This window comes from Taurulus bubalis, assembly GCF_910589615.1.
Source record: "Taurulus bubalis genome assembly, chromosome: 12".
In the NCBI taxonomy this organism is placed as follows: domain Eukaryota; kingdom Metazoa; phylum Chordata; class Actinopteri; order Perciformes; family Cottidae; genus Taurulus; species Taurulus bubalis.
In genome coordinates, this window is record NC_136600.1 from 20,843,404 (window position 1) to 20,870,705 (window position 27,302).

The following is a 27,302-nucleotide window of genomic DNA, read 5'->3' on the forward strand; positions in this document are numbered from 1 at the left end:
ACTGAATCATCAGTTTTGATGTCCATGTCCACAAATGAGGAAGTTCATCTTGTGCTTTCAGAGCAGCTCAAATATTATTCTCCGGGCCATCAAATTGGGAGCAACAAGAATACCCCATGAAAGTGAAGTTATGTTACCTCTGGAACCTTTGGGAGGAAGTGAAAGGTTAAAAACACTTGCACATTTCATGTTGCATGGGAGCATTACCATCTTAAAAGAGCCCTTGCCAATGTCTTGCTTGTTACACTGTTATATGATCGAAGGTGAGTCTCCATAAAATAACGGTTTCACCACTGAGGTAACTTTATGTGTTACAAGGGTGAAAGATAATATGAAAATAAAAGGAGGATTTGCTCAGAGCTGCAGGTTTTGGCTCCTCCCACCATGGTCATTTCGTGGGTTGGCCACAAACAGTGATCTCCAAATAGAAACCTAGTTTTAAAGAATAGTGCAGCTCACAATGTGCAGTTTTTCCTTGTAGCTGTGTGACACAGATCTGGCTGGGTGAACTGTTTTCTGCCTCAATTGATTAGATGCTTGCATACAGCTAACTCATTCAATTCACAGCTTTGGGATTTAGCCACTTTATGTGCTGGACCTCTTGTCTATACTACTGTACATGTTGCTGTAGTCTAACTAGAATCAAAGGCCAAAAACAATGATGGAGTCCTGAAACAAGTTAAGGTGATCAGATAATTATGAATAATATGATAAACCATTTTAAATTGATGAACAAACACTGAAATACTGAGCTAACACTAGTGGCTCCTAGTGCCTACACTGTTTATTTCATCCGTCAGTACAAGAGCATTGTTCAGAAGGAGCAAGATGCTGAAGTTTTTATCATCCCCGGATCTTTAACTTTTATGGGTTTAAAACATACAAAATACTTGGTAATTTAAATCTAATGTGTCTGTTCAGAGTTCAATACTAACATAGAATGAAGTAGCATTCTGCTGACTGGTCTGATCTAAATCAGAGGAAGTACACACTTCAAGATGTGAAATGAAGCTGGTGAACCTTTTACTTATGTCCACTAGGTGGCGACAAATAGCCATCAATGGTGCGTAGACGGTACAAAGACCTCCGGAAACCGAGCAGGATGACATGGAGCATCCTGATATATATCATAATAATAATAATGATAATTATTATTATATTATATTCATATTACTTTATTATAATCCTGACCATTGTTTTTATTACTTGTATCATTATTTGTATTATTATTATTATGTGTTTTGCTTAGCTTCAGTAACACGCCCTGTAGAGGGAAGGCGGGGCCTCTGCGCGTCTTTTGTCCAAAACAAAAACCAGCTGCTCAACTAACATGGAGAAGTATTGTCTGCTGTGAAGGTTCCTCTTCAGGTTCGTCTCTCAAACAAGGATTTCGGGTAAGTGGTCGAACATGTATCCTCTGCATTTAGTTTTTGTTTTGTTCTGCAAGCAGACGAACTTACGAGCACAACAACTCGAGACTGTTGTGTTTTGCTGAATTACGCTACCCGCCTGCAACGTTTGTTACTTTTCCATTGTGAAAAAGAGGCTATTTCTTTAAATATTCTGAGAAAGTGTTCTGAAAAGTGAAGGAAAAGAAGTAAGGATTGGCTGATGTGAAGGAGGAGCTCACATGTCCTCACTCTTCCACACCATTGTCTCCCTCACAGAGTTTCTTCAGAGATGTTTGCCACAGCCACCAACAACTTTGTGGAGGAGGTGGATCATGGAGGCCTGCTGATCCCAGTGTCCAGCCTGAATGACACCATTGCTCTTCTGACAGTGGTGGTGAAGCGCAGACGTTTCTGGCTCTGGCAGAAGCCCAAGTACATTCCAACAGATTTTAACCTCAATGATATACTCACAGGAGACACGCCTATAAAGCCAGGTGAACATCAAACCCCTCTGTAATGCTGAGGTGTATGTATTTATTATTTGAAGACCACAGAAAACTGAAATGTTTTGTCCACAGGTGTCATAGAGACAGATTTCATCAAATACAACGGGACATTTGGTGACAACATTCAGGGAACCATAGATGGCAAATTCCCCTACTCCAGTGTGAGCATCCAGGGTAAAGACTCTTCCAAACTCCAGTCATCGTTTGGCAGTTTAAAAAAAGAAGAAGTGGACGTGCAGAAGTTGCTGCGAGAGTCCAAGGACAGGTTAGTTCCGCCCACTAGTTTCCACTGTCCTGTCTCAGAGAGTTAAATAGGGTTGAATTGAAAGAAAAACACTGTAAATATCATTTGACATGCAGCGTGTTTAAGATCTGCAAACAGCATGAATGATCTTTGTCCGACCATAAAGTTACTCGGGTGAATATTAACACTCACAAAAAAATTGCGTAGTTTAGTTTTTAGTTTGGGAATGGAATCTAGATAAACTTTAGAGTATTTCCCAGTTTCATAATATTCCAAGAAGGCTCCTTGTGAAACATTCCACTTGTGTATTTGTGAATTCAACATGGCAGGATCCTGGATATGACCCATGGGCTGGTCCAGCAGACTAAGGAGAAGTCCAGACAGGTTTTTGGGATTGTGAAGGAGCGTATTTTGACGACTCAGCCCTGTTCGGTCATAGAGGAGGTGCAGCAGGGAGGACAGTGTGGAGGAGCACTGAGCCTCTGTGGGCCCAAGAGCACAAAGGTACAGTGCAGTATACAACTCATTTATTATAGGAGTGTAGCGTCTGTCATTTTATGTGTGAGGGTTCATCACAACCGCAAATCCTTCCCTTTTTTATTTCTTGTTTAGAAGAAGGGAAATCTGTGCCATTTATCTTGCAAATTCTTACCAATTGTTGGTGGAAAATTAGATTGAACCTGCTCTTTGTTAATTGAGTTGCTCCGTGTTGTTTTCAGTTATGCAAAGAGGAAGAAGAAGTCTTTGCTCTCTGAATCAGACACTGGTGTCAAAACATTCACTGTCCTACCTAGATGAATGTTTACAACCTTTGGGGGTCTACACATGTCCGATGCACTGAGAACTGTTCTTCAGCTGTAACACATTGTTTTAACGTGGATATTTCCTTTTAAACAAACTGAGTTTTGTTATAATCTGTGTGTTTGGCCTCGCATGTTCGCGGCATTATTACAAATCTGCAGGTTTCCTTGAAGGAGAATGGGAGCTTGAGTAAAGACAGTAATGTCACCATGGAGATCCCCATCCATACTACCATTGCGTATGCCCTCATAGAGCTAGAGATCAAACATGATGGGCGCTATGGTGAGAAATTATTCACGCACAACTGATTAAACGCTACTGCGGTTACATTTCATATCGTGGGTATTCAAAATGTTTTATTTTCCTCAGAGCTGTGTCTGATGTCAGACACCACCGGGTATTTTGAAGTAGATGGCGCTCCTAAGAAAGGACTGTCGGGCATCGTTGGAGCTCCTGACTCTGAAAACAGCCACCTTACACAAGGTAAATTACTGTTTTCATCTCTGAAGCCATAAAACACGTGAGTATAGATAGCTGACATAACAAGCACATGACGTGTTCAGAAATGCATGCACAAGGAGCCTCTACAGATTAGAAGCCTCCTGTCTTATCATAATGGTGTGGTAACTGCTTGTTAAAACGTGTTTTGACCTATATTATAAGGTCTCACGTGTCAACTTGTGCGGCTTACTTTTTAGTTTTGTGCCTGGTTCTATCTTAGTGTTTAGTGGCCTGCTGCATGTACACATTTAGTCTATGGGAGGTGGATGATGAGGTGTATCCATTTTGTATTTTATTTAGAGCTGGAGCAACTGAGAGATCATTTCCAGCTGCTCTCAGCTCTTCCTGCCACCACAAGGTCTTCTCTGCTCCGACAAATCACAGAGGTTATGGCGGACCGAGGGGCCGTCAGTTCACTGCAGAATGTGGTAAGCGGCAACACAAAGTTATCTTCTGGAGTTAGCGTTTGGAGCTTCTATAAAATTGGCTTTTAAATCTAGGTGTCATCCTCTGTCTCAGCTGGAACAGATGTGCTCTGATAAGAGACCGGCCCTGGGTGATGTCACAACAACAGAGTCCCAAAAACAGAACATCCAAGCAATTCTGGACCTTTTAGAGCAGTCTGGTGAAGTGGCTCCCAAACCAGTCCTCTCTGCGTTTCACCTCATCGCCAGCGCCATGGATGGTGAGAAAGCTGTGACTTAACTGAAATGTTGCTTGAATTTCTCACTGTGAAAAAACAAAACATCTCCATGTAAGGTCAGAAAGAGACGTATGTTCAGTCGCAGAGTTCCCATTGCATACAGAAGTCTTGAAAATCAAATTTCCTCAAGCTCTGTTTCCATGTTTTATCTTTGTCTTTCAGAGATGACAAACGATTGTCTTTCTGATTTGGGAACGTGCTGCAGCCTAACCGCTGTGTTCCCGGTTCTGGAGCTACTGGTTAGTAAAGGCAGTTTTCACAAATGTGAATAACTTTTCCTTTTTTTTCACGATTTATCCCATTGTATTAAACTGCCTTTTATGTCCCTGTCACATCCGCTCCAGGTGCAGTGCGTATCGGGGATGGGGGAGTTGCCTCTAAGCAGCGCAGGATTAGCTGCACTGACGGAAGACGTCTACGAAAAGACTGAACGTCTGTTTGCCGCCTCCAATGTGTCCCTGAAGAGAGATGGAAACACAGTGAAGACAGAAGTAAGCCACGTGCCTGGAAACCTTCCTCTGGTCCTGTGTATCGCTGTCAGAGGACTCGCCTCGTTGGCCCACTGTGATTTGAACTGAAGACACCTTTTTTAATATCCACCCTTAACTTGAAACTTTAAAAGCACTGGAATGAGGTAAAGGAAACATGTAGATCAAGTGTTAGGGATCTGTTTTTCTCCCTTGCAGTAGAATTTCCACTAAGACAACGTTTCTGTATGGTAATTATATAAATGTACTCGTGTCGAAACTAAGTCAATGAATTAGTCGACGACAAATGGTCAAATAAATGGACAATCAATTAGTTTAGGTCATTTTGAAGCGGTCGCCTTCGGCTCTGGGAAAAGTGTGAAACAAGTGGTTACAATCATAAAAATGATCCACTTTGAGTCTATTACTTATTGCTAAGTAAGAGAGAAACGTGTTCTTACTAAAAGTTGAGCCACACATTCAAGCCAATTAAAATTGAGGAACAAAACATTAGCTGCAGCTCTTAAATATACTATTTCACAACTGAATTCAGAGTTACAGGCTTTGATGTGGAATGTTTACTATATGGTACATTGTTGGCACCTGCTGGTGCCAACACTAATATACACACTAATATAGTATATGTACTAATATACACTACTAATATACACACTAATTTGAATGTAATATTCAGATTTTACTCTGAATGAAAATGTAAGAAAAAGGGTTCAAAGACAGGCACCTGGTTCTTACCATCTTCTTTTGGGTCATACTATCTAAAAGAAGCCTCTTGATTTCATTGCGTTCTCAATTAGATTTTATCTACAGATTTGTATTTGTAATTTTCTAATACCATGATCTGGCTGAATACTAGATTCTGATTGGCTGTAGGGTGGCCGTTAATTCCTGATATAGGACAAGGAATACATAAGAGGGTAATTATGTCAGTGTGCCAGACTTTGGTGCCAGTTCTATTAAAGTGAATGAGGCAGGCGTTGCAAATCCCACTGTAACCCTTCAAACATATCTGTTGTTTCACCTTTGACTGCAAATTGCTTTAACAAAATAATAAAAACATTGATGTTGTTTTTTTAATCAAAGTGAAGTTGTTCTTGTTATTGGTCTCCAAACAGATCTTGGCTATATATGCACACACCTTTATTTGTTGATCTTCTTTGTGCAAAACAAACTTAAGTCCTGATATGCATGTCAACTTTGAGTTTTTGGGCATGATAAAGCCTCCAAAAAAGTAAATTAATCTTTGAGGAAAAAGAAAAATTCCTACAAATACAAATCGGTCCTCTCCGAGGTCGCCGGTGCGAGGGCTTCAGATTTCAGTTTCCATCCAGGCCGGTCATCATTTTATCTTCCTCAACAATTGTGTGAAATTGTAATAATTAACATAAAAGTTATGGCCAAGAACAGTTTTGTGTGGTCACAATGACCTTTCATCGCCAAATTCTGATCACGTCAACCTTGAGTACAACTGGATGTTTGAGCCATATTTGAGGAAATGAGAATAGGTTTGACGTGAGGTCTCACTGACCTTGACCGTAGACCACCAATCTAATCGGAACCGACCGGCACACATGAAGCCTCTGGCCTCAACAATAACAGGGACAAACACGCCACCTCAGATCGTTAAATATCTTCTCCTCCAGTTTGTGAACACATGTTCACGTTTGTCAAGTAATTCCGGCAAAAGAGCAAAACAAAAGTGGATCATTAGAAAACACCAGTTATTTATTTGACATCTGAAAATACATCTTTTCTGAATTCTTGTAAAATATACCTTTTTATAAGTAAATAGGAACTTTATTTAAAACAGTTAAGTTTTAGTAATATCACATCAGAAGGGATGATTCACTGAGATTTAAGTACCCTGATCGAGAGTTCTGTGGAAAGTTTCTTTTGAACAAAGACAGCACCATATCGTCAGAAATACTTGCATGAAATAAATGCCTGACAAACAATCAACATAATTAATGTAATATGTTGTGCTTGAGTGAAAGAGAATTAATGGGTAAACACTACAGAATTATTTTTCATCTGTACATGAAACAGTGACTCGTATGACGGAGCATAAATGCAGCCTTGAGTCTCAAAAATATGATACTATTCTACATGAATGACAGGTTTGTAGTGACAGAATGAGATGATGTACTGGAGCCATATGCACTGTAAACTGTAACACTGAGGTATCGTTCTTTTCAATGAGCAATATCTCCTCGTTTTTGCAAAATAAATACACTTTACCTATTTTACATAGAGCATAAAAATAAAAAAACGGACGTGACAAAAATTGCTTTTGCTTTTAAAATATCCTGACACAAGTATGTTCTCCCAATCGACATGAATAGAAAGGCTTCTTTTTTAAAATGGCCAATAAATAAGTACACTTCCTGTGCTTTGGGAGTTGCATAGAGAGCTAAAAAGGAATCTGGCAGTTCAGATCAAGGTGACTGATACAGCTTTGTGCAAGACCTATATTCACACAGGCCTGATGTGTCCCGTTGGTGCAGATTTGAATCCTCCGTCCCTTAAGGTGTCCCCTTTCATCCCAAGCCCAGCAGCTCCAATAGCCACGTCTGTCCAGTCGGTTGTAAAACATCAGTAGACCCAGCTGACTGGAACCCACTGGGGCTCGATGAATAATCGCTCTACCACCTCTTGCAGTTGCTCAAAGGCCTTGTCCAGATTGTCATTGACAATAGTCAGGTCAAAGTAGTGGCTATATGCCCGACGGATCCGGGCACTCTCGTCCACAGTCTTCTTCAAATCGTTCTCCTGATACAGAGAGAGATTCAGCCCATTAGGATCATGAACACAACGACTAAAGGTTCATTATCATAAGTATTCAGAAACCTTACATGCTCTTAACATACCGTGAGTAGTTTGGTGGTAAGTCCAGCATCTATCACCGCTTTGTGCATAGCTCTTAGCGTATCCAGTTCAGGAGCAGCAATAAACACCACAAATGGCATAAATTCAGCAGTTTTCAACAATTTCAGGGCCTGGGCAGAAAATGTAACGTCACAACCAAAGATTTAGGGGTAAACAGATCAACACATTGAAAGCGTGTTCCTTTTGACTCACCTGAGGATTGACGTCCAGGATGCAGGTACGGCCTGCATCCACCACTTCATGGATGGAGTCGATCTTGGTGCCATAAAGGTTGGCGTCATACTCGCCATGCTCCAGATAACGGTTCTCCTTGATGTCCCTCTCCATCTCGTCTCGCGTCACAAAGCAGTAGTTCTGGCCGTCTCTCTCCTCTTCCCTCGGATGTCGTGACGTGACTGGAGATAAGCGGTGAGGAGACGTGTTACATGTACAGCCAATCTAGTTGCAGACAATGCAACTACCTCTGCTGCCTGTCTCACCCACTCACAGGGTACAGTGGTTCCATATCGCAGAGGGTTCATGACGATGAGTCTGTTCTTCAGGCTCCGCCTCCCAACTCCTTGGGCTCCAATCAGAACCAGCGTTTTCCTCTGAAACGGTGGCATCTTGGCTACTTCCTCATAGATCTGCAGCTCATAACGGTCAAACTCTGTTCAAGGCAATTCACAGGCTGGATGAGTACCATAATGTTGTCTGTGCACTTACAGTTTCACACTGCAAACTTTTCACAACATTTCTTGGAAGTACACAAATAAGATCCAGTGGTGATGCACACCTGCATTCTTTGAAGTGAGGTACATCATTTTTTTCTTCTTTTTCTTCGCAGTTCCACAGATCATCCCTGAGATCAATTTAAAGAAAGTATCAGATCACCACATGGTGGTGCTAAAGCCAAGTCTTTTCTGACTATCATGACAACTTAAGAACAAGGAGCAAGATGCATGGTGGGAATGTGTTGGTTTGGGCAAATATGATTTGAACTAACCTGAGCCAGAAGTATCCCAGTCTCTTCTCACAAAAGCTTTCCTCTTCTCCTCCAAGAACTGACTGGGGATGAGACCAGTCGCTCCACCATCAACTTTGCATGCCTAATCAGAAATCGGACCAGTTAAGAGATTAAATATTTCACACACATAGTAAAATCTTCTTCTCCTCATCATTGGCAGCGTCTTGCAGCTTTTCACTTCTAATTAGATGTGCAGCTCTAGTTGAAGCAGCCCTGGCCTCGTCAGGAATACATCTTCTCACCTGCCACCAGTTGGGGTCCTCCTTGTTGACTACATGCAGGATGTCTCCCTTGGAAAAGGCCAGCCCTGCCTCTTTACAGGGGATCAGGTTGTCTGTTGTCGGATTATAGTTGAAGTGAGGCTTCAGAAAAACCTACAACATAGAGGGTGTTAACAAGATATCAGACTATCAAATCATACAGAGAGCAAAAACATACAGGATTGAGCAACACCATGTTTGTGTCTGACTGCTCGTTAAATGTCAAAATAATAGTATTATTCAATTAGTCTTCTTATTCACAACTCTTACCATAACTGAAACCCAACAAGCACTTAACTAAATCCTCCCTGGCACAAAGGTCAGTGTCTGACATAACCCTACGCACTGATCCTCAGTGTCAGCTGTTGCATGTGCACGTTACTGTAAGAAAAGAAGGGTGTGTGTGTCCCAGATAGTGTGAGGAGTGTTATTAATAGACCCTCACTAGGCTCAATTTTCAGAAGCCTGGCCTTCTGAGATCACCCAGGTCAGGCAGTTCTCCCTCAATCCCTGAAAGGTACAGTATGACAGCCTTGTACACTTGGCAAACCAGGACTTACACATCCACAAACGCATCCTGTATTCTGATATACTCAAACCACTTATTTCAAGATATCAATCTAGTTTAATAGAGTTTACTAAAAAAAAAAAGTTTCAATTCAATTACAGGATTTCTAGTATCCCACTGGGCAGGAAAACATAAAACGCAGCCTCCTTTTTCCTCACTCACCTGTGGAGGTGCCGGCGTGTCTCTGTAGCTGGGCAGCACCTTGAGTGTGATGCTCCCACTGCAGTCCCCCAACAGCTCCTGGAGTTCATGGGGACTCCGACCGACCTCACGACCGTTCACCTCGCAGATTATGTCTCCTGTGTGCAGCATGCCCTGCCTGTCAATCGAGCTGCCGTGCAGGATCCGTGCAATCACCATCTCTCCCCGCTCCACACGGAATGTCACCCCCTGAAAGAGTCATTTAATATCATGCATTCACACTTCATAAATCGTGCCGCAGGTCTATTTTACGGCATGGTCTCGGGTTGCAGTGAAAGAAAAGAACTCGTGGCGAGTTACTATGTACAACTAAGTCAGACTATTAAGCTATTCATGGTCAATAAAAGAGGACATGAATAAAACAGTTAACACGTTGCCTCTGCAGAGCTGTGGTTGATGTAAAAGCCTGGCTAACTTACCAGTGGCTCCCCGGCTTTCTTCCGGATGCCAATCATCCTGACGGCATCAGCTGGCATGAGTGAACTTGTCAAAAAGGCGTTGCTGTTCACTTCAGTGTGGGGCATTTCATAGCACTTTGCAGCCACTTTATCATGAGCCTCCATCAAAGACTGAGGCAGAAACGAGAAGAACAGGGAAGGGAAGTACAGACCGCAATAAAAGCATGGTTCACAATATCTGTATTTTACAATTTCCTCAAGTATATTGACATAATTTGCTCACTAAGACAATCAGCACTATTGTGTGGTTCATGCACCAACATACAAAACCCTAACAGTGATTGCCACTGCAACATGCATTTAAAAAAAAAAATGAAAAAACTCTTTTATGACTGCATCGACTACGTAATTGATAAAATAGAGAAGATGAATCAGTCTGGTTCTTACCCTAGCAGCCAACATTGTTCAGAGACTACAAACTGCATCAGCAAATGTGAAGATTTACTGAAACAGTACGTGACAGTCTTCTCACCCTGACTTTACCCACATAACTCAGCCTGCTATTGGCCCACGGAAATACACCCACACCCTCCCATGCCGCCGCTTGTAAGTGATTGAGAATATGAAGGGCGACAAGGAAGCAGAACTGCTACCACTTCAGAGAAGATTAACATGGTTATAACATGCTCTGACGCCGTTCATACAATTATCTGGTCCATTCGGCCCCATTAAAAAGTGTGGACAAGAGGAATGAGGTCAAAGATACCTTAAAGTGCGGCTCCTGGAGGATTTTGACAAGCTCAGCAGCGGTAGCATCGTTTTCTGGCAGGTTGTTGAGGGAATCCAGGATCTCTGTTACCAGCTGAACATTATCATCCCGCACGGCTTTTAATTTAACTTCTTCCAGACGCTCATGGGCCTACACACACACACACACACACACACACACACACACACACACACACACACACACACACACACACACACACAAACATGAAAAGCATTTCACATTGAACTACACCCAGTGAGCAGACCGATGGCACAGGGGTAGATAAGATGGACACCTGACAGAAGGGTCCACAAAGGGTCTTTTGTATCTCAAAATTGATATACATTTATGGGAACTCAGAGTTTAACAGCTTACATTTCTAACACAGGGAAAAAGCGATCATATGGTTAATCCTTAACTGATAAAGGGAATTTAACAGTTCAATGTAGTGTCTATGACCACATTTAATATTTCTATTCGATATGACATTACACCGCAACCTGCATACAGGCCCATGTAGCAGGAAAAGCAGTTCTCCGTTTGTTAGAAATGAGGACAAGAGCTTGCCTGTGACAGGTTTTCTACATAAAGCATTATATTCATAGATATAGACATTGAACTTTGTGACCTTATTCTGTATTGGAGATTTTTTTTCCTCTTATGCAAGCCATTTGTTCTCCATGCTGTCAACCTCGTTTAGCGATGTGAACATTTGATTTAAATGGTGTTACAAGAGAGAGGCAGGCTAAAATGGAGTGTTTCATGAAGAAGGTGAATACGTTTATTTAGGCAAACAGCCTGAGAAAAATAATTGTTATTCGACCATTACAGCATCTAAACATGATGAATCTGTATGAATCTGAAAATGAGGGTATGTTCTTTTTAGGTGAATATGCAAAGCTCAATTGTTTCTCTCTTCTAACAGACGAGCATAAGAGCATAAGACCTCTCACAGACCTCGCACTGGACAGGAAACATTTTCTTCAAGTAATTTAAACCTCAACACCGCAACAATGATCACACGGCAAGATTAGTTAACGTCACAGGGTAGCAAGATGCTGTGCATATACTTGTTTAAAAACCATGTACGTATGTTTTAGAGAGAGAGGTCGGCTTGAACTATTTCCCCTCCAGCCCACAAAAATAAGCATTTAGCATTAGTCGGAATATGTTATTAAGCCTCACAGGATAAACTGTCAAGGCAGTCGTCATCCTGCACATGTGGCATCATGGGAAACTTATTACATTTTAATTTCCTCGAGCTCACAGTTACATTTGCTCCTCTACTAAACTATAGCTAGAGCTTTAGATTGCAACTGTGTGTGTGTGGGTGTGTGCGTGTTTTTTACCTTTGCAAGGGAGCGCACGATGGGGCTCTCCATGATGCCTCTGAGGAATATGAGGTCAATATCTTTGGCTCCTGAGCCTGATGGCAGGTATTTCAGGTTGTCCAGTACCTGCTGCATGGCTAAAGGGAAAACAATTCAAAGATTGTGTTAACAGAATGCAAAGCACACTCGAAACTTTTTAGTTTTAGCTTGAGTTACCGCTTTGTGAATGCAGCCCAATAAGTTAGTGACAAAGCTCACAGCCAGTTAAAGTCACTTTTATGTATTTATTCTGAGCCAATGGGACTATAATAAGAGCTTACAAGGCAAGAACAATAGTGGACAGTCTATCAATGGGCCAATTCAGAGAACGTCCTATATTTTCACTGCAGCAGCAACAAGCACGCACAGAGTCACAAAGGAATTGTTCTACCAACAGATCTGTCTTGTAGAGAAAGAGCACACAGCAATATTTTCATTTAATGATTTTAATTATCATAATTTCAAGAACATGAATAGAAAATACATTTATGTACTTCCCAATTAGGACATTTCCATTAGAAGTCATGCATCCTGTTTATTTTTTTTTATGAGAATAAGCAGTCCATTCTTATTTAGTTCAGATTGAATCAGAAGTAGACAGAATTACAGTCCTTGTACGAGCTGAAACATTGCTTTGCAAGTACATCATTTGACACATTTTCTTTTGTTATGCGTTATGTTGTATGTCACAGAGGGACAAATGTGAATAAGCTGCAAATAAACCCACACAACTATCTCTGGGCAGAGTACCATTGAAATGGTAATGAAATTGTGCACACACCATCGCAACAGTTCTGAGCAAAAGATTAGTTAGGACTTTGTCTTTGAATTGACAGCTTACCTTTGCCAGACTTCGCATTGGCCATAATCATGTTTAATATTTCTCAGCTCAGGACGGCGAAACTCTCTTAACACGGTCGAAAGCCGCCCAACTGCCTGCTTTCAGAAACCAAGGCAACTGGAGGGCTGGGAAGAAGAAAAAAAGACTACAAGTCAGTAGACTGTATGCCAAAATCATCATGAAATCAATCAAGCTTAACTGACATTTACTAACATATGTTACAAATTCAGATACTGCACGGATGCATGAAAGAGAAAACTAGTTTGTATGTTTCACGTGTATGTTAGCACAGAGAGCTATAATGAATTGAGGGAACGACAAAGAGGGTCATTGAGCGACAAAGGATGAGTCTCCTGGCCTTCTGGCTAAAGGTTGTGCCAGCCACACAGAGGGAGGCCTCTGGGGCCTCTGTGCAAACAAGACCTCCAAACAGAGTGAGGCAAAAACAGCCTTAGCAATGCCTTAGTGGGTAGGTGGACTCACAGAAACAAGTGCTTTCTAAAGATAGGTCCCATCTAACTGCATAGACATCATAAATACCACACAAAACTGTACTCCATCTATACAATGTCAGCAAAAAAAGGGCAGATAATCAACCAAAGCCAAAAAATAAACAAGAAAGGCACAAACTCACCGACAAACTGTTCAAATCATCAGTGCAGCACTCCGACACGGAGCCCCACGTTTTCTACAAAACACTCATCTGGTAACTCCGGACTGAAGAGAAAATTTAAATAAATCCCATTATTCTTCTTATATGGTGAAATTATCAAAGACAACCTAAAAACCCACCTAGGTGATAGAAGCAGCTCATGCTGGTAAGTAAGGTCCCTTGTACCCCAGGGTTGCCTTTATGGCCCAGACGTCTTCTGTTCATTTAGTAGTATTGTAAATGAAGCCACTGTGATTGGCTAAGTTAATCACATGACCTATATCTGTTTAGAGAAACCCATTACCTACCACCAAGTCAGACAAAGTGCAGCTCAGAAAGAGTGAGATTGGGTGTATTACTTGTTTTCTGCAGATTTGAGAAGATCAACTGCAACTAAAAGAAGGTTTGAATTTTATGAGACACATTGTCAAGGCCTATTTCACTGAATTACTATTAGATTGTTTTAGTAGTTGTTGTTCTAACGGGTCTGCAGTTGCTCACATAGGGTGGAAACAAAAGCAACCACGTTCTAAACACGTTTAAAATCAGACTTGTTGACAACCATACACATTTTGGAGAAGGCTACAATTCTCACCCATAAAACCTCAAACTGGATCAAAAATGTACAGACACTAAACTAACTGTATCCATGTATTACTGCTGAGGGTGTTAAAGATAAGATAAGATAATCCTTTATTAGTCCCGCAGTGGGGAAATTACAGTTAAAATGCACATTAAACCATTCTTTTGACGACATCAAACATTTCCAAACATCTTTTCACTAAGAAGAACAAAAAAACTTTCTCTACAAATTAGACTGGGGGATGTTGGGTAATTGTATTTTAATTGATTTTAACATTTGATGGAATGTTTAGTTGAGAACTAGACACATATATTATTGGGCATGCCAATGTATAAAAAGTTGATTTAGTAACTGTCCGCAAAAGTATTTATCTTGGTATTAAATGTGTTTATGTTACGAGTTAAATAAATATGTAATGATATAGGACCAAACTTAAGAGTATAATATCTGTATACGACTAACACTTTGGAATCAGAGTTATAGTTTGTCTCTCAGATACCTCAGTGGAGCATATCGATTGCTGTACTACGTACCAGTCACACACTCTGAGCTATTTCAGTTTTCACAAGTTAGGATCCAGTCTTGATGAATGGAGGAGCAGACAGATGGGACGTGAACTATGTGTGCTCATGAAAACCGATCACAAATAGTGAGGTTGCTCTAATGTCACGGAGACACACTCAAGTAGTTCACTCACAGTGGGGCTGAACCAAAGTCAGCCTTCAAGGAACAAGTTGGCTGCAGCGAAGCTAACGTTTCACGCGCATTGGGGCACGTGTAACCACTTCCTATGTGGAGTAACTTAGCAAAAAAATATAATGTTCGCGTAAACGCACAACGATGCGATGTTGTTTGTTGTATGTTAAACCGCAGATAACATGCTAGCGTGTCCTCGTTGTCGTTCACACAGTGGTGTGCGTCCCGGGACCAAGTTGGTGCTACTTTGTAGCTCCTGTGGAGGAGGCACGTTAGCGATGCTAACGATTCATAGCAAACACCAACGTGCGCTTACACGTGAAGTATCTGTCAGAGTGACCAATACAGGCATGTTAACAACAAAGCCAAGTAGTAGGAAGTAGCCCTATTTAACGTAGCTGCTCAACGTGTGTCCTTGTTGAGCAACGTGAGTCGCCAGCTAACGCTAGTAGCTAACCGTGACATCATGTGGCTCAGCCTCGTGAGCTAACGTTAGCTGGAGGTAGAAACCAGAGGGTCCCGTGATGAGTTCACGGTATGCGAGTGTCTGGAAAAAGGAATGAATGATACGTTACCTAAGATAACCAGTCACTCGCGCACGCGTCTCTCCATTTCCCAGTAAGCTGACTCGCAGAGAAGTTGCGCAGTGGTCACGTTAGTACGCGTTAAGTTGCTGGTGCTTTTCCAGCGTGCCTGTCTGCGTCCCTTCCCTCAGCTCCTCGTCCAGACAGACAGTGATGTGCTAATGACATCCAATGCCGTTCAGGTTATATCTAGCCCATTGAAATCCTGCACAACCCACCCATGTAACGTACTGTGAACTTTACCCTTCACCAAACAAGAGTGTGTGTGGATTACACCCATAGTTTCTTCAAATATCGTTTTGCCCAATCAAATGCAAAGACCCCATACATGTGCAAGAATGTTACCTCTGGCTGCTTTTGCTTGGAGACTGTAGACACTCGTTACAATAATCAGAGTTAGCAGCTCCTACAACTATTTGGTCACCATACATTCAAATAGTCTTCTTTGCTCAGTCACCAGGACTTAAAATCTCTAGTTAGGAATTTTAAAATGTGCCAAAATAGGTGGACATTTAGAGAGTTTTACTTGATCTATTCAGTAGTGAAGTGGAGTGGAGTAGTGTAACAGTAATAACAGATTGTTATTCTCATGCACCCTGTCAGTGTCTACTGACAACATGTTTATGAATTTGACTTTGAGGAAGCACTTACCTGTACACTGTACACTGTAACACTGTATCTGATCTTGCAGCCATTAATGGCAGCCGAGGTATTCCATCTGCACATATGGCTACAAATAATCGGATGTGTATCACCCATAAACATGAAGCACCAAACACTATCCCATTCACTAAATATAGTTTCAGCTGCACAGAAGCTTCTTTGGGAGAGCATGTGCTTGCATAGTTACAGAGAACCATGAAGCTTGGACCAGGTGTCATCCCAGAGTTAACCAAACTCTCAGGGTGATTCATTCTCTTTTGATGTATTCAGGTCACTTGATTGGATTAAAGTGTTAATCTGTTATCAGGCAAAATGGAGGCACATCTCAGATGGTTTGATATAACAAGTGTAATACATGCAATACGGTGGTTCACTCAAGTCACATCTATTAAACTCTCCCCAAAAAGAACATAAGCAGCAGACATGGAGTACAAGATATTTGCCCAACTTGAAACATTTTCCAAATATTTAGATGCCTGTTCACCAGTAGAGAGCACTGTTATTCCATCAGTGAATGACACGCATGCTGTGTTATGTTCAACATATAATACTCCACAGGCAAGGTAGTATAGTACAGTACTGCTGGATGTTTGTCAAGCCAAATGAGCCAGAGTGAGACAATGTCAATAACATGTTTTAATGTAGTAACATTACAGACCAAAGTAGTTTCATGACACAATGTGTATTCCATGCAGCACAAGTTCATTTAATGTCAGTTAAAGATGTTGCTGCAGCTTTGTGGCAGAGTTATCCTTAATATGACAGCGTCACCACAGTGGCAGCTCATCATACCTACAACAAGACAAGGAAGTTAAATATTTAGTATGACTTCAAAGTTAAGTTCCCTGTCCTTATCCACATTCAAGAGGAACAAAGTGTATTAAAACAGTAATAACATTCCAATCCCAAACCACCACTAACCTTACAACCAACACTTTTATGACAATGGCATTTCTGACATCAAAGTGTGAACATAAATAGAAGCTTCACAATTATAGATTCATTGCATGGCTGTTGAATTTCATTACACTATATAGTGTATGGAAGTTTGTACTTTTCTGGTATTTATATCATGCAATACCATACGTTATATTGCATAAATCTGACATAGACGACACAAATTAGTAGAACTAAATAAATAAGTAAAAAAATTACAGCATGTGTAAAAAACAGCCTTTTAAAATAATTTACCTGATGTAGTTTGATCCTGGAATACTCTCTGTGCTCTCCCTCATAAACACATCAGAAAATACAGTATCTGGAGTTTCTCTTTTCCCATACCTATGCATAAAAAAAGAGCCAAGCCACATATCAGGACTTCTTTACATGTGCTTTGAAAAAATATTTGAACCTATAGTATGTTACAGAAATTGAAGAACTAACCTCTGTCTTGTAATGAGATTTATGTAGTGTCTTAGTGCAGAATAGAATTTGGCGAACTCTTCAGGTGGTGCGCCTTCCCGGGGGCTCGCAGGCTTGACTGGATATGCGTTTATTCCAGAGTCAATACAAGCCAAGAGGCAGAAAGCCAGAATACTCCGCGACATCACAGCACTGGAGCGAATCCTGGTTCACAGTAAACATGCATATTACAAAAAAATATTATTCAACAATGTTGCAATGTAAAAATTGGAAGTAGAAGCTCCATGTTGGATTGATATGATACTCTACCATGAAAGCTTCCAGATCCAATCTTACTAACTGACATTTAATCTAAATGTGTGTCTTTCAATTAAAAGGTGTGAAATAAGTTTGAAAAATGCTTACATTGTAATGCAACCCTTGAAAATTCAGCTGTGGTTGATTTTCTCGCCGTTCAAAGCTCCTCTTTCAGATTCCCAACATTGCCTGTGTTTTATACTGTGTGTGTCAGATAGGGAGGGAGGGTCATTTCATTCACTTCTGGAGTACTCCTGAGAAATATCTACTCCCTCATTAGTTTAGTACTGCCTGAGAGCCAAGGCAGTGAACAAATGGAGATACTTAGTTACATTATTGGGAAAAGACTAAAACATGTAAGTTGTCACAGAATTAAATTCATCAAACATTTTATTATTTGACTTGAGATGTACATGTGTTTTGATATATATATATATATATATATATATATATATATATATATATATGTATATATATATATATACATATATATATATATATATATATATATATATATATATATATATATATATATATATATATATATATATATATAAACTGTATTACAAATTTCCTTCAGAAGTCAACATGTGCTTTGAGAAATGATTTCTTCCCAAATTACCACAAATTAAGCTATGAGTTGAATTGTGCATACGCTCACAGAGGCCCACATAATTGATTCATATCAATTTAAAATGTAGCTATTGTATCCTTAATCATTTTTGTTTCTACATTAAATGCAATACGAAGGTACCCTCTATTACAACAAATTTCGCTTCTGTTAAAAAATAATGGCAAAGTATCGGCACAAGCAGAGACAGACCTCGATTAATTTAAAATGTCCACTTAAGAGTCACAGCCAGCATGACATGTCTCAATAAAACCAATGATGTGTAACTTCAAATGGCCGATGATGGGCTGTTGTTTTCACATTAAGTTGAAATGTGTTTAGAAAGATAATGTTTCAGTTTATAGAGAATTGCAGAAGGGTCTGCATAAAGAAATAAAAACATTAATTTAAGTATTGATGAACAATCTCAAATATATAACCCTGTTCGGAAACAGATAAAAAAAAATTGCAGATGTAGTTCTTATGATCACATTGATTGGTTTCAAACTCAACAATACATTCTATGACTATAAACCTATTGATTTTGAATTCTCTCATCTCATGTCTCTATTGTGTGCCAGGCTGCTGTAATCCCGCAATTTCCCCACTGAGGGACTAATAAAGGATTATTTTATTTTATCTTATTTTATGTATGTAATCTACATGAATGCAAAACAGTGGCATAACTGGCCCTTTAAACACTACTGACTGACACACAGTTGTATTAAGACAATAACTAAACCTTTTCGACCAAAGTAGGAAGCATCGTTCAAAATTGCACCAAATCATACAAGAAGGGGCAGTAAATCACTCAAACACATAGATTTCCAATTCCAGGTTGAGAGAGGGCACAAAAAGCTTTCAGTCCCTAAGTGGTAAGATTACTTTGATGGTATCTATTTTCTTTGAAGAGCACTCTTGTTAAATTTGACAGTAGATTGGTGCTGTCGTTTCTTATGACAGTCATACGAGAACTCTATTCCAGAGCGACAGCACAGTCTTTGCAGGAAAAGTACATACGAACTATGACATTTGAATATCTCCTAAGAAAAAAACAAATCTTGTGAATCAGCTTTGGTCTATGGACATGCTCTTGTTTGGTACAGAACAGCAAATGAAACAATAACTGTAAAAAAAAATAACTTGGTTTGGGTCAAAGATCATGGGTTCTCCAACACGATAAAGATCCATCATCTAAAAGCACATAATAGCAATTAAAAGGGAAAACATGTAGTGTTTTAAACTGGCTAGAAATAAATCCTAATCTCAACCCCATTGAAAATCTTTAGAGAGAGATCCAGTCTACCATTGGTGAAAGGAATCCAGCAACCTTCGAGAGCTTGAACAAATGGCAAAGGGGGAGTGGAGAAACTACCAGCTGTCAGGTGCAAGAAGCTTACGGATGGCTACAAAAAACAATTGGAGGCAGTCATCGTGGCCAAAGGATGTGCAATCAAATATTAATTTAATCTATTACTGTCCATGTCGTATTTTCCATTTCTTCTTTGAAATTACAACATATACATTGGAAATATGTGTTTTGTTAAATTACTTTGGACACCCTATTTAAATATCCTGTTGATACAAATGTGGTATATCTATAGATATATAAGTAGAAGTATTTATGTTGACATTTGTATTTGTATAACAGTTTGGGAGCGATACTTTGATTTGTGGACTTATTTCGTTCAGCAAAAAGTGTTTTTCAATCATTTAAATAGACGCCACAAGTCAAAGCATCCCTCCCAAGTTGTTGGCGTCAGTTCACATCAGTCAACATAAATACTCCTACAGAGTCAAGTAATAAAACATTGTCAAGACTGAATTAGGATGTGTCCTGGTGGTAATTGTTTATCCTATTCCTCCAGTGACTCCTTCGATCACGAGCAGCTTAAGGAGTAGAGAAAATAATTACAATGCTATATTTTATTAAAGTCACCATTCATCTCATTTATTTCTGAAATAATAAATGTGCTGTTTGGAAAAAGGTCAATGATAAAAGCCTGATTTAAATACTTAGTCACATCAGTTTGCCTATACCTCGCTGACAAATGAGGGCCAGGTGGATAATAAAGCTCAGAGAGCCCTTTAGGTGCCATGTTTAATACGGTTGATGTGCTCTCTAATACACCAGTCTATTCTCCTCATAAACACCTTCCATAGGGGGAGCACCAAACACTGCAGCCAAGTGCCAACCCACCTGCAGGACTCACATGAAATAACTTAAAAAATTACTTATTTTACTTGTTTTCATACAGCAAATGCAGTACTAGAATAACTGCATACAACTGAATATAACAGATGGGCTTGAAAGAGAAATGTATTCCCAGTGAATAATGAATAGTTTCCGATTAATTTGTTCTGTATTTTGTGCAACATCTGGTTGACATACTGATGGGATTATATCTGCAAATAAAGCTTTACAGCGATAAATATACAATGCAAGACGGACACTCAACTGTTGTTTTCAAAAGCTAACTAATCTCCCTCAGTCTCCTCCTTCATAGAGAATATTAACACTATTACCATTAATGGCTACACAACAGTGGGTATCATGGCTGTGCGGCTAATAATAAAATTAGCCACAGGAGCCACTTTTGAGACAAAAACACAGAACTAATCTTTTTTTTTTTTACTTTCCCCTCTATGTCATTTTGCTAATCCACTAGAAAGCAGTTGGTTTAATAGTTTGTGAAACAACAGGTTACAAAATTAATGTCATTAAACAGCTGTATTGTCTAGGTTTTGTACAACCACGTGTGCCACCATTACCGATTTGAAATCGTTGGACAGTCTGACTTTAGACTATAAACATTTAACATTTCAAGTCCACATAGAGTTGTGTTTTGGTGGGGTTTTGATGGGGGGTAAAGCGGAAATCTCTGTTATTTGAGAATCACTTGTATGGTGAGTCATTCTTCAGACCATGTAAGTATAAGCAACACAATCACAAGGAACAAAAACATTCAAACACCAAGTCCCATCAGGCTCTGTGTAGGCATCTCCCGCTTCATTACACTTTTACATTTAGCTAATGTTCTTACCCAGCATGACCTAAAACCAGTCAATGAACCGGAATGGTCACTTGCTAGGAAGTTAAAAGGTATAATGGTGGTTGATGTGAGTGTGTGTCTGTGTGTGTGTGTGTGTGTGTGTGTGTGTGTGTGTATGCACACATGTAGCATCTGTGCCTCTGTGACCGTCTGATTCTCCACAAAAATGCTCATCTGCTTCCGAAAAAACCCCAAACATACACTTTTTCATTTTTCAAATGCTAATTCATCCGTGTATTTCATTCAGATGTTTATAGGAAACAGTGATAGAAAAAGTAGCATGGTATCCTAAATTCTGATGATTTGCAGAAGACTACAGTTTTAGACTGGAGAAGCCTTTTGAGTTGCACAAGTGCTGACCGACCGATCTGTATTACCAATTCACTGAGAAATCTCTTCGCACATGTAAGTGCTGAGTGAATGCACTTCAGGACTAACTCTGGCCAACAACCTCCCTTTCCTTGAGAGCAATCAGCCCGTTTTATTTGGTTGAAAGCATCTGTTGGAATGGTTTGTTTTCGTAACTCCACAAAACCATTTCTTTGGAATAAACATGTTCCTAAAACTTGCTCTTCTCAGACAAAAAATAGAAACCTTTATATGGCAGGTGAGACAATACATAGTCATGTGCTTCAGCAGAACTTTTCAGTTATTGTCATAATGCTTTATTCTTCATCTCCACTGCATGTTTTAGGTCAATCATTTTAACCAAGAGAAAGGGACCATTCTTTGTGACAAGAATGTAGTTTAATAAACATTTAAAATGCACTATTGCAGCTGCAGTAAATGTAAAAAAAAAGAAAAAGACATCATCACAACAAGAAAATATTGAGAGAATATCTAGAATGTTTTTTAATTAATTTATTTTTTAACCACCACAATATGTAAAAAATCTGTCAACAAACACTGATTATACAAATATCACCTTTTTTATTTTTATATTTTAAGTGACAATAAAAGCATCTTTTATTTCTACTCACTGGGATAGGGAAGGATGCATCCAAAGTCACAAAGAAGTAATACATTATGCGCGCACAGCTTTTATGCTTTGTCACTTTGTGACATCAAAACCATATATGAAGTCTTCTGGTAGTGTCTCAATGGGCATGCTCTTCAGCTGCTCATCATACTTGCGCAGAGTCCAGAGTTTCTCCAGTTCATAAACCTCTCTGGTCTCTGGTAGCATGAAGTGAACAACCATATTTCCTGAGACAGAGAGAGGAACAGGACAGTGAACGCCACTGGGAGCTCCATCAACAAACATCAGTTTATATAAACTGTATACATTTGACATTAGGAGATAAGATCTCAGTTTTACATACCAAAGTCAATACACATCCAGTCCTCAGCATCTTTCCCTTCAATCTTGACATTCGGAGCTCCATCTTTCTTCAAAAACTTGTACTAGAGGAAAATCATCCATTGTGTAAGTTTTAAAACAAACACAGGTTGCACATATACCCTTTGACAATGAGAAGATGTTAGTTACCACTTTGATGGCATAAAGTGCCATTGCACGGAGGTGTCTTGTTGATACACCGCTGACAACGATGAAGTACTCTGCATATTTGAGCCCCTCTGGTACTTTAATCACACAGATGTCCACTGCATTCTCCTGACGCATTAGAGATACCAACACGTCAAGAGTGAAAGTCTCAGGGGTTCCTAGAGAAAAGGTGAAACGTTTTGTCTGACAATCAAAATTACGCAAATGCTACTGTGTATCCGTGTTCACTCAATGCATGGTATGTTTGTGCTGAAACAGAGAAATGGCATCACATACAATGATCAAAGCAATGTAGAGTGACTGAGGGACCGTATCCATGACAGTAACCAAGGCTGCAACTCCTTTGGTTATCTTCCTGGCTTAACGCTTTATCTTTCAGTCTTTACGTCATGTCACATTTCCTAATTCTGAAAAGATTCATCAACAAAAAACTACTCAATTCATTGTTCCAAGTCATTTTTCAAATTAATAAAAGCCAAATGTACTGTTTCCAACTTCTGAAGTGGAGGGGTTTGCTGCTTTTCTTATAATGATAGCAAACTTATTTCATTAATAAATCTTTGGGTTTTTGACAAAATAAGCTATTTAAAGACATCACCAAGGGCTGTGGTGGGACTTTGAAATACTTGAGGACATATTATAGTTAAAAACATGAATCAATTACTCGAGTGAATAAGCAGCAGATTAATCCATAATTAAAACAGTTGTTAGCTGCAATCAAATAACAATTACATTTTCCATCAGTTTCCCAAACACCAAGGTGATGTATTCAATTATCTTGTTTTGTCCAACAGTGCAAAAAAAACTAAGATAATCTGTTTACTATCATATATGGTGAAAAGAAAGCAGCAGTTCATCACATTTAAGATGATATCATATAAAAGTACTTGTGCGCTTAATCGATTACCACATGTATTGTTGATTATTTTCCTGCCACTAAACTAATTCAATACATTAAATGATAAATGTATCAATTTATTTGAAAGCAAGACAAGGTCAAGGTTACACATCCGCACATTAAACAAGCTGTAACCATTTCATCTTTGACATTTTCCTTTGAAATATCTTAAACGCTTAGTCAGCGTTCTCATCTCATTTAATAACCATTGCAGTTACTTACTTTGACTCAGGGCACTGTCGTCCCTGTCGACCTCTTCCTCCTGCAACATGCCAGTGCTCCTCTCTGAATGACTGTCTTCCCCTCGCATCTCTGAATAGCATCTGTGTGTCTGTAAGTGACGGGTGGATAACGTTGCATGACACCTGTGCTGACATGAGGAAACACCTGCCGTCAAACTTTGAGGCAAACACAGATTGAGACTACGCGCTTTTGGGACAGAACAGATGCTTCTAAAGACACATGTCTGCTCCATTAAAACGCTACTTCTGAACACCGTAGATACCAGTTTCTTAGAGCGATTGAGAATATTCATGATTTTAACTTGTACAAGGTCACAATATCACTTCATTGGTGCTCCAGGTCTTTCTGAACCGTCTCTAATCACACGCGCTGTCTTCCACACGAGCACATCTGAAGCTACAAACAGGAAATGGCTCGCGTCCTTCTTCTTCTTCTTTGAGGTTTATTGGCGGTTGGCAAAGAAATAATTGGTGCATTACCGCCACCAACTGGTATGGAGTGTGGATCAGGACGTGCAGTACTTTTATTATAAAAAATAATAATATGCTGAACTAGTACTTGACAGCACTTACCAGTTGAGTTCTTTTGCAGAATATCTGTTATATTAAACTGTACCTTTTCCTTCCTGAAAAGGAATATTTCTCATTTCATATTTCTGATTGTACACATTCCACTATATCATGTTTTCCTACTTTTTGCAGTGTACTGTTAAGCCCAGTGTGTCTTGATATGACTGTTTCCTCCTGTTCCTTCTTGCACATCTCATTTCTCCCACGTTCCTCTGAACTCTGCAAAACCATCCTTCTGTTCTGTCCTCCTCCCATTGCTTCTGCCACCTTTCCTTCAACTTCTTTTTAATACCTTTTTTAATACATATCAATGTGTGTCTGTATATTGTATGCAAATTAAAAGTACCCCCTCTATCCTTGTTCTTCTTTTTTAATAATGCAAAGTCTACTGTTGCATCAGGAAGTATCCACGGCGCTATTGCTGCAATGGAACTGTTCTTTGTGTGTGTTTAATTTGGCGATGTTAAGTTCTGTTGCTTTCTGTGCTAGACTGTCCATTCAACAACCGTCTCCCTCCTCTCCTTTTCCCAGTAAGGCTTTAACGTTTCCTGTGTTGGATGCTCTTTACTCTGGCCCTGTAGATTAGCCCAATCACTCAATTCTAATTGCGTTCTTTGTAATTCTTGAGGCATTTCTCCCATTTCTATCTGTAGTGCATATTCTCATTGCCTGATATTGTTATCTAGTTTTTTTGAGAGATGAGCTTGCTGCTGATCCATACACCACACATCCATAATCTAATATAGATATAATTAATCAAATGTATATGGCTTTCAAAGCAGTTCTATCTGCCCTCTATTCATTTCCCACCAAACACCTCATTATATTTAGCATTTTTCTTACATTTATCCTCTACTTTTTTAATATGTACAGCCCATGACCCTTTCGTCAAACCACAAACCCAAACATTTATTGTTTTACTCTCTTCAATTCATGATTATACAGTTTTAGTTTTGCATCACTACTAATGTGTTTCCTTGGACATGTTTTTGTTTTTTCGACTGAAAATTGAAAACCCAATTTATATGACCACTCTTCTACCTTAAAAATGTCTTCCCCTCTTCCAGATTGACCCATCATCTGCAAATAGGGACAATCCCATTTTCTATTTCACTGAACACATCGATTGTCATTATGGAGAATAGTAAAGGACTGACTATATTACCTTGAGGGGTTCCATTTTCAATACCAAACTTTACCAAATAGCTCTTTCCAACTCTGACCTCTAATCTCTTAATGAAACATATATTTTATCCATCTATAAATTTGGCCCTTAATACCCAACTTGCAAAGTCTAATTAATAACCCTTCTCTCCACATCACATGCCTTCTCTATGTCAAAGAAGACCGCTATCACACTTTCTTGGTTTACCTGTGCTTTCCTATTTTAATGACCAAACTTAAAGCTACATCTGTTGTACTTCTCCCTTACCTGAAACCACTCTGATATTTGGATATGTAGCTTTTACGTTCTACATAATATGTTAATCTTTCATTTATAATTTCTTAATTATTTTACAGATTTTTGATGTTAAAGCTATTGGTCTATAGTTCCCTGGGTTTGTGCAATCTTTACCGGGTTTGTGTATCGGAACGACAATGGCCTCCTTCCAGCATTGAGGCAATTTCCCATCCTCCCAAACTTTATTATATAGTTCAAGTAATATCTCCTGAGATGATTTACTTAATATAACAAATTTGATCCTTTTCTACATTTTGATCCACTATTAAACATGAGATATGACTAGTTAATGTGGCTACACTACAAGTTATCCCAATGTATGATTGTAGAGGAGACTTTAAAGTGATGTTGATTCAAAAGTGATGTGTCAGGTTTAATAACATGAACACTGTTCAGGTATGCAGGTCCTAAAAGTGACTTCAAGTATGGGGTTCACAGTAAATGTTCAATTGATCATATTCCAGACAGTAATCAGTAAGCCTACACTGTTCTGGGCTTAAGGACTTGCTGCTGAAACAACTTTTCTACATGGATTTAAAACAGTTTTGAAGGTCCAACAAATCCAAATGAATATTAAATCATCATTAATCTAGATCTCTGGATGCTATCTATGCATGAAGGACAGGGCCCTGGTAGTGGGCTAAAACACTGTAAACAGAACACTTTGAAGGGCTCAAAGTCAAAGAATCTTTTCATAAATGTATTGAACTATACATAAAGTTTATTGTACATTCACTCTGGGACAGTTTATCAGTTATTAACCCATTCTGCTTGACCAGAGAGGTCTTGCTGTCCTCATAATCCTGCAAAGTTGCAGAAAAGTGTTTAGTGTTTGAGTTCATTGTCTATACGGTGTTTTAATTGGGAAGCCATGTCATCCTTAGATAGCTCAAGGTAATAAATAGTTGCCTTCAGACTGTTAATATCTGTTTGTTTTTGACATTCAAATTGGGCTACCTCAGAAATTTGTATTTCATTTCATTTGTACTCAATTCAAATGCCTTCTCTTCCAGCTTTCTTGTTAGCCTGACATTTTCCTCCCTCGGTTTGCTAAATCCAAATTAAGGGAACATACTCCTGATTCCTGCATAACCCTAACTTGTTGCTCCTTCATTTTCCACCCTCTGTCAAATATATTTTTTAGCCGAGTACCCCCTGACCAGTTCAAAGCATTTTTGGTTGGAAAAAAAGAT

At 39.4% G+C, this 27,302-nt stretch overlaps 4 protein-coding genes across 4 annotated transcripts; 1 reads left to right on the forward strand and 3 right to left on the reverse strand.

The window, feature by feature from the left end:
• Window positions 1–1,680: 1,680 nt before the first annotated feature.
• gsdmeb (gasdermin Eb) lies at window positions 1,681–5,700 on the forward strand (the record flags this gene model as incomplete). The annotated part of the gene is made up of 9 exons (XM_079227957.1): window positions 1,681–1,885; window positions 1,970–2,162; window positions 2,471–2,645; window positions 3,104–3,224; window positions 3,312–3,425; window positions 3,744–3,871; window positions 3,963–4,128; window positions 4,309–4,385; window positions 4,491–5,700. The coding sequence occupies 9 exons, from the start codon at window positions 1,681–1,683 to the stop codon at window positions 4,722–4,724; spliced, it is 1,413 nt and encodes a 470-aa protein (XP_079084083.1). The 3' UTR covers window positions 4,725–5,700.
• Window positions 5,701–6,347: 647 nt separating this feature from the next.
• pals2a (protein associated with LIN7 2, MAGUK p55 family member a) lies at window positions 6,348–13,046 on the reverse strand. The gene is made up of 12 exons (XM_079227642.1): window positions 12,931–13,046; window positions 12,069–12,187; window positions 10,717–10,869; window positions 9,972–10,121; window positions 9,514–9,741; window positions 8,766–8,897; window positions 8,503–8,605; window positions 8,293–8,358; window positions 8,005–8,166; window positions 7,710–7,912; window positions 7,499–7,627; window positions 6,348–7,400 (listed from the first exon to the last, which is right to left on the reverse strand). The coding sequence occupies exons 1-12, from the start codon at window positions 12,959–12,961 to the stop codon at window positions 7,224–7,226; spliced, it is 1,653 nt and encodes a 550-aa protein (XP_079083768.1). The 5' UTR covers window positions 12,962–13,046; the 3' UTR covers window positions 6,348–7,223.
• A 3,829-nt stretch (window positions 13,047–16,875) lies between these two features.
• LOC306745156 (peptide YY-like) lies at window positions 16,876–17,655 on the reverse strand (the record flags this gene model as incomplete). Its single annotated transcript, XM_079227902.1, has 3 exons — window positions 16,876–16,900; window positions 17,300–17,389; window positions 17,492–17,655. The coding sequence occupies 3 exons, from the start codon at window positions 17,653–17,655 to the stop codon at window positions 16,876–16,878; spliced, it is 279 nt and encodes a 92-aa protein (XP_079084028.1).
• A 4,646-nt stretch (window positions 17,656–22,301) lies between these two features.
• Window positions 22,302–24,427, reverse strand: malsu1 (mitochondrial assembly of ribosomal large subunit 1). The gene is made up of 4 exons (XM_079227900.1): window positions 24,058–24,427; window positions 22,920–23,095; window positions 22,753–22,834; window positions 22,302–22,636 (listed from the first exon to the last, which is right to left on the reverse strand). Exons 1-4 carry the CDS (start codon window positions 24,368–24,370, stop codon window positions 22,482–22,484), a joined length of 726 nt encoding a protein of 241 aa, XP_079084026.1. The 5' UTR covers window positions 24,371–24,427; the 3' UTR covers window positions 22,302–22,481.
• Window positions 24,428–27,302: the final 2,875 nt, after the last annotated feature.

Coding starts and splice junctions, on each gene's coding strand:
- pals2a (XM_079227642.1), bottom strand. CDS start 12,961: ATGATTATGGCCAATGCGAAGTCTGGCAAAG. Junction 10,870..12,068: donor TCGTGCGCTCCCTTGCAAAG/GTAAAAAACACG, acceptor GTGTGTGTGTAG/GCCCATGAGCGTCTGGAAGA. Junction 9,742..9,971: donor AGAAAGCCGGGGAGCCACTG/GTAAGTTAGCCA, acceptor TGACTCTTTCAG/GGGGTGACATTCCGTGTGGA.
- malsu1 (XM_079227900.1), bottom strand. CDS start 24,370: ATGAATATTCTCAATCGCTCTAAGAAACTGGTATCTACGGTGTTCAGA. Junction 22,835..22,919: donor CACTTTATGCCATCAAAGTG/GTAACTAACATC, acceptor ATTTTCCTCTAG/TACAAGTTTTTGAAGAAAGA. Junction 22,637..22,752: donor CTGGATGTGTATTGACTTTG/GTATGTAAAACT, acceptor TCTCTGTCTCAG/GAAATATGGTTGTTCACTTC.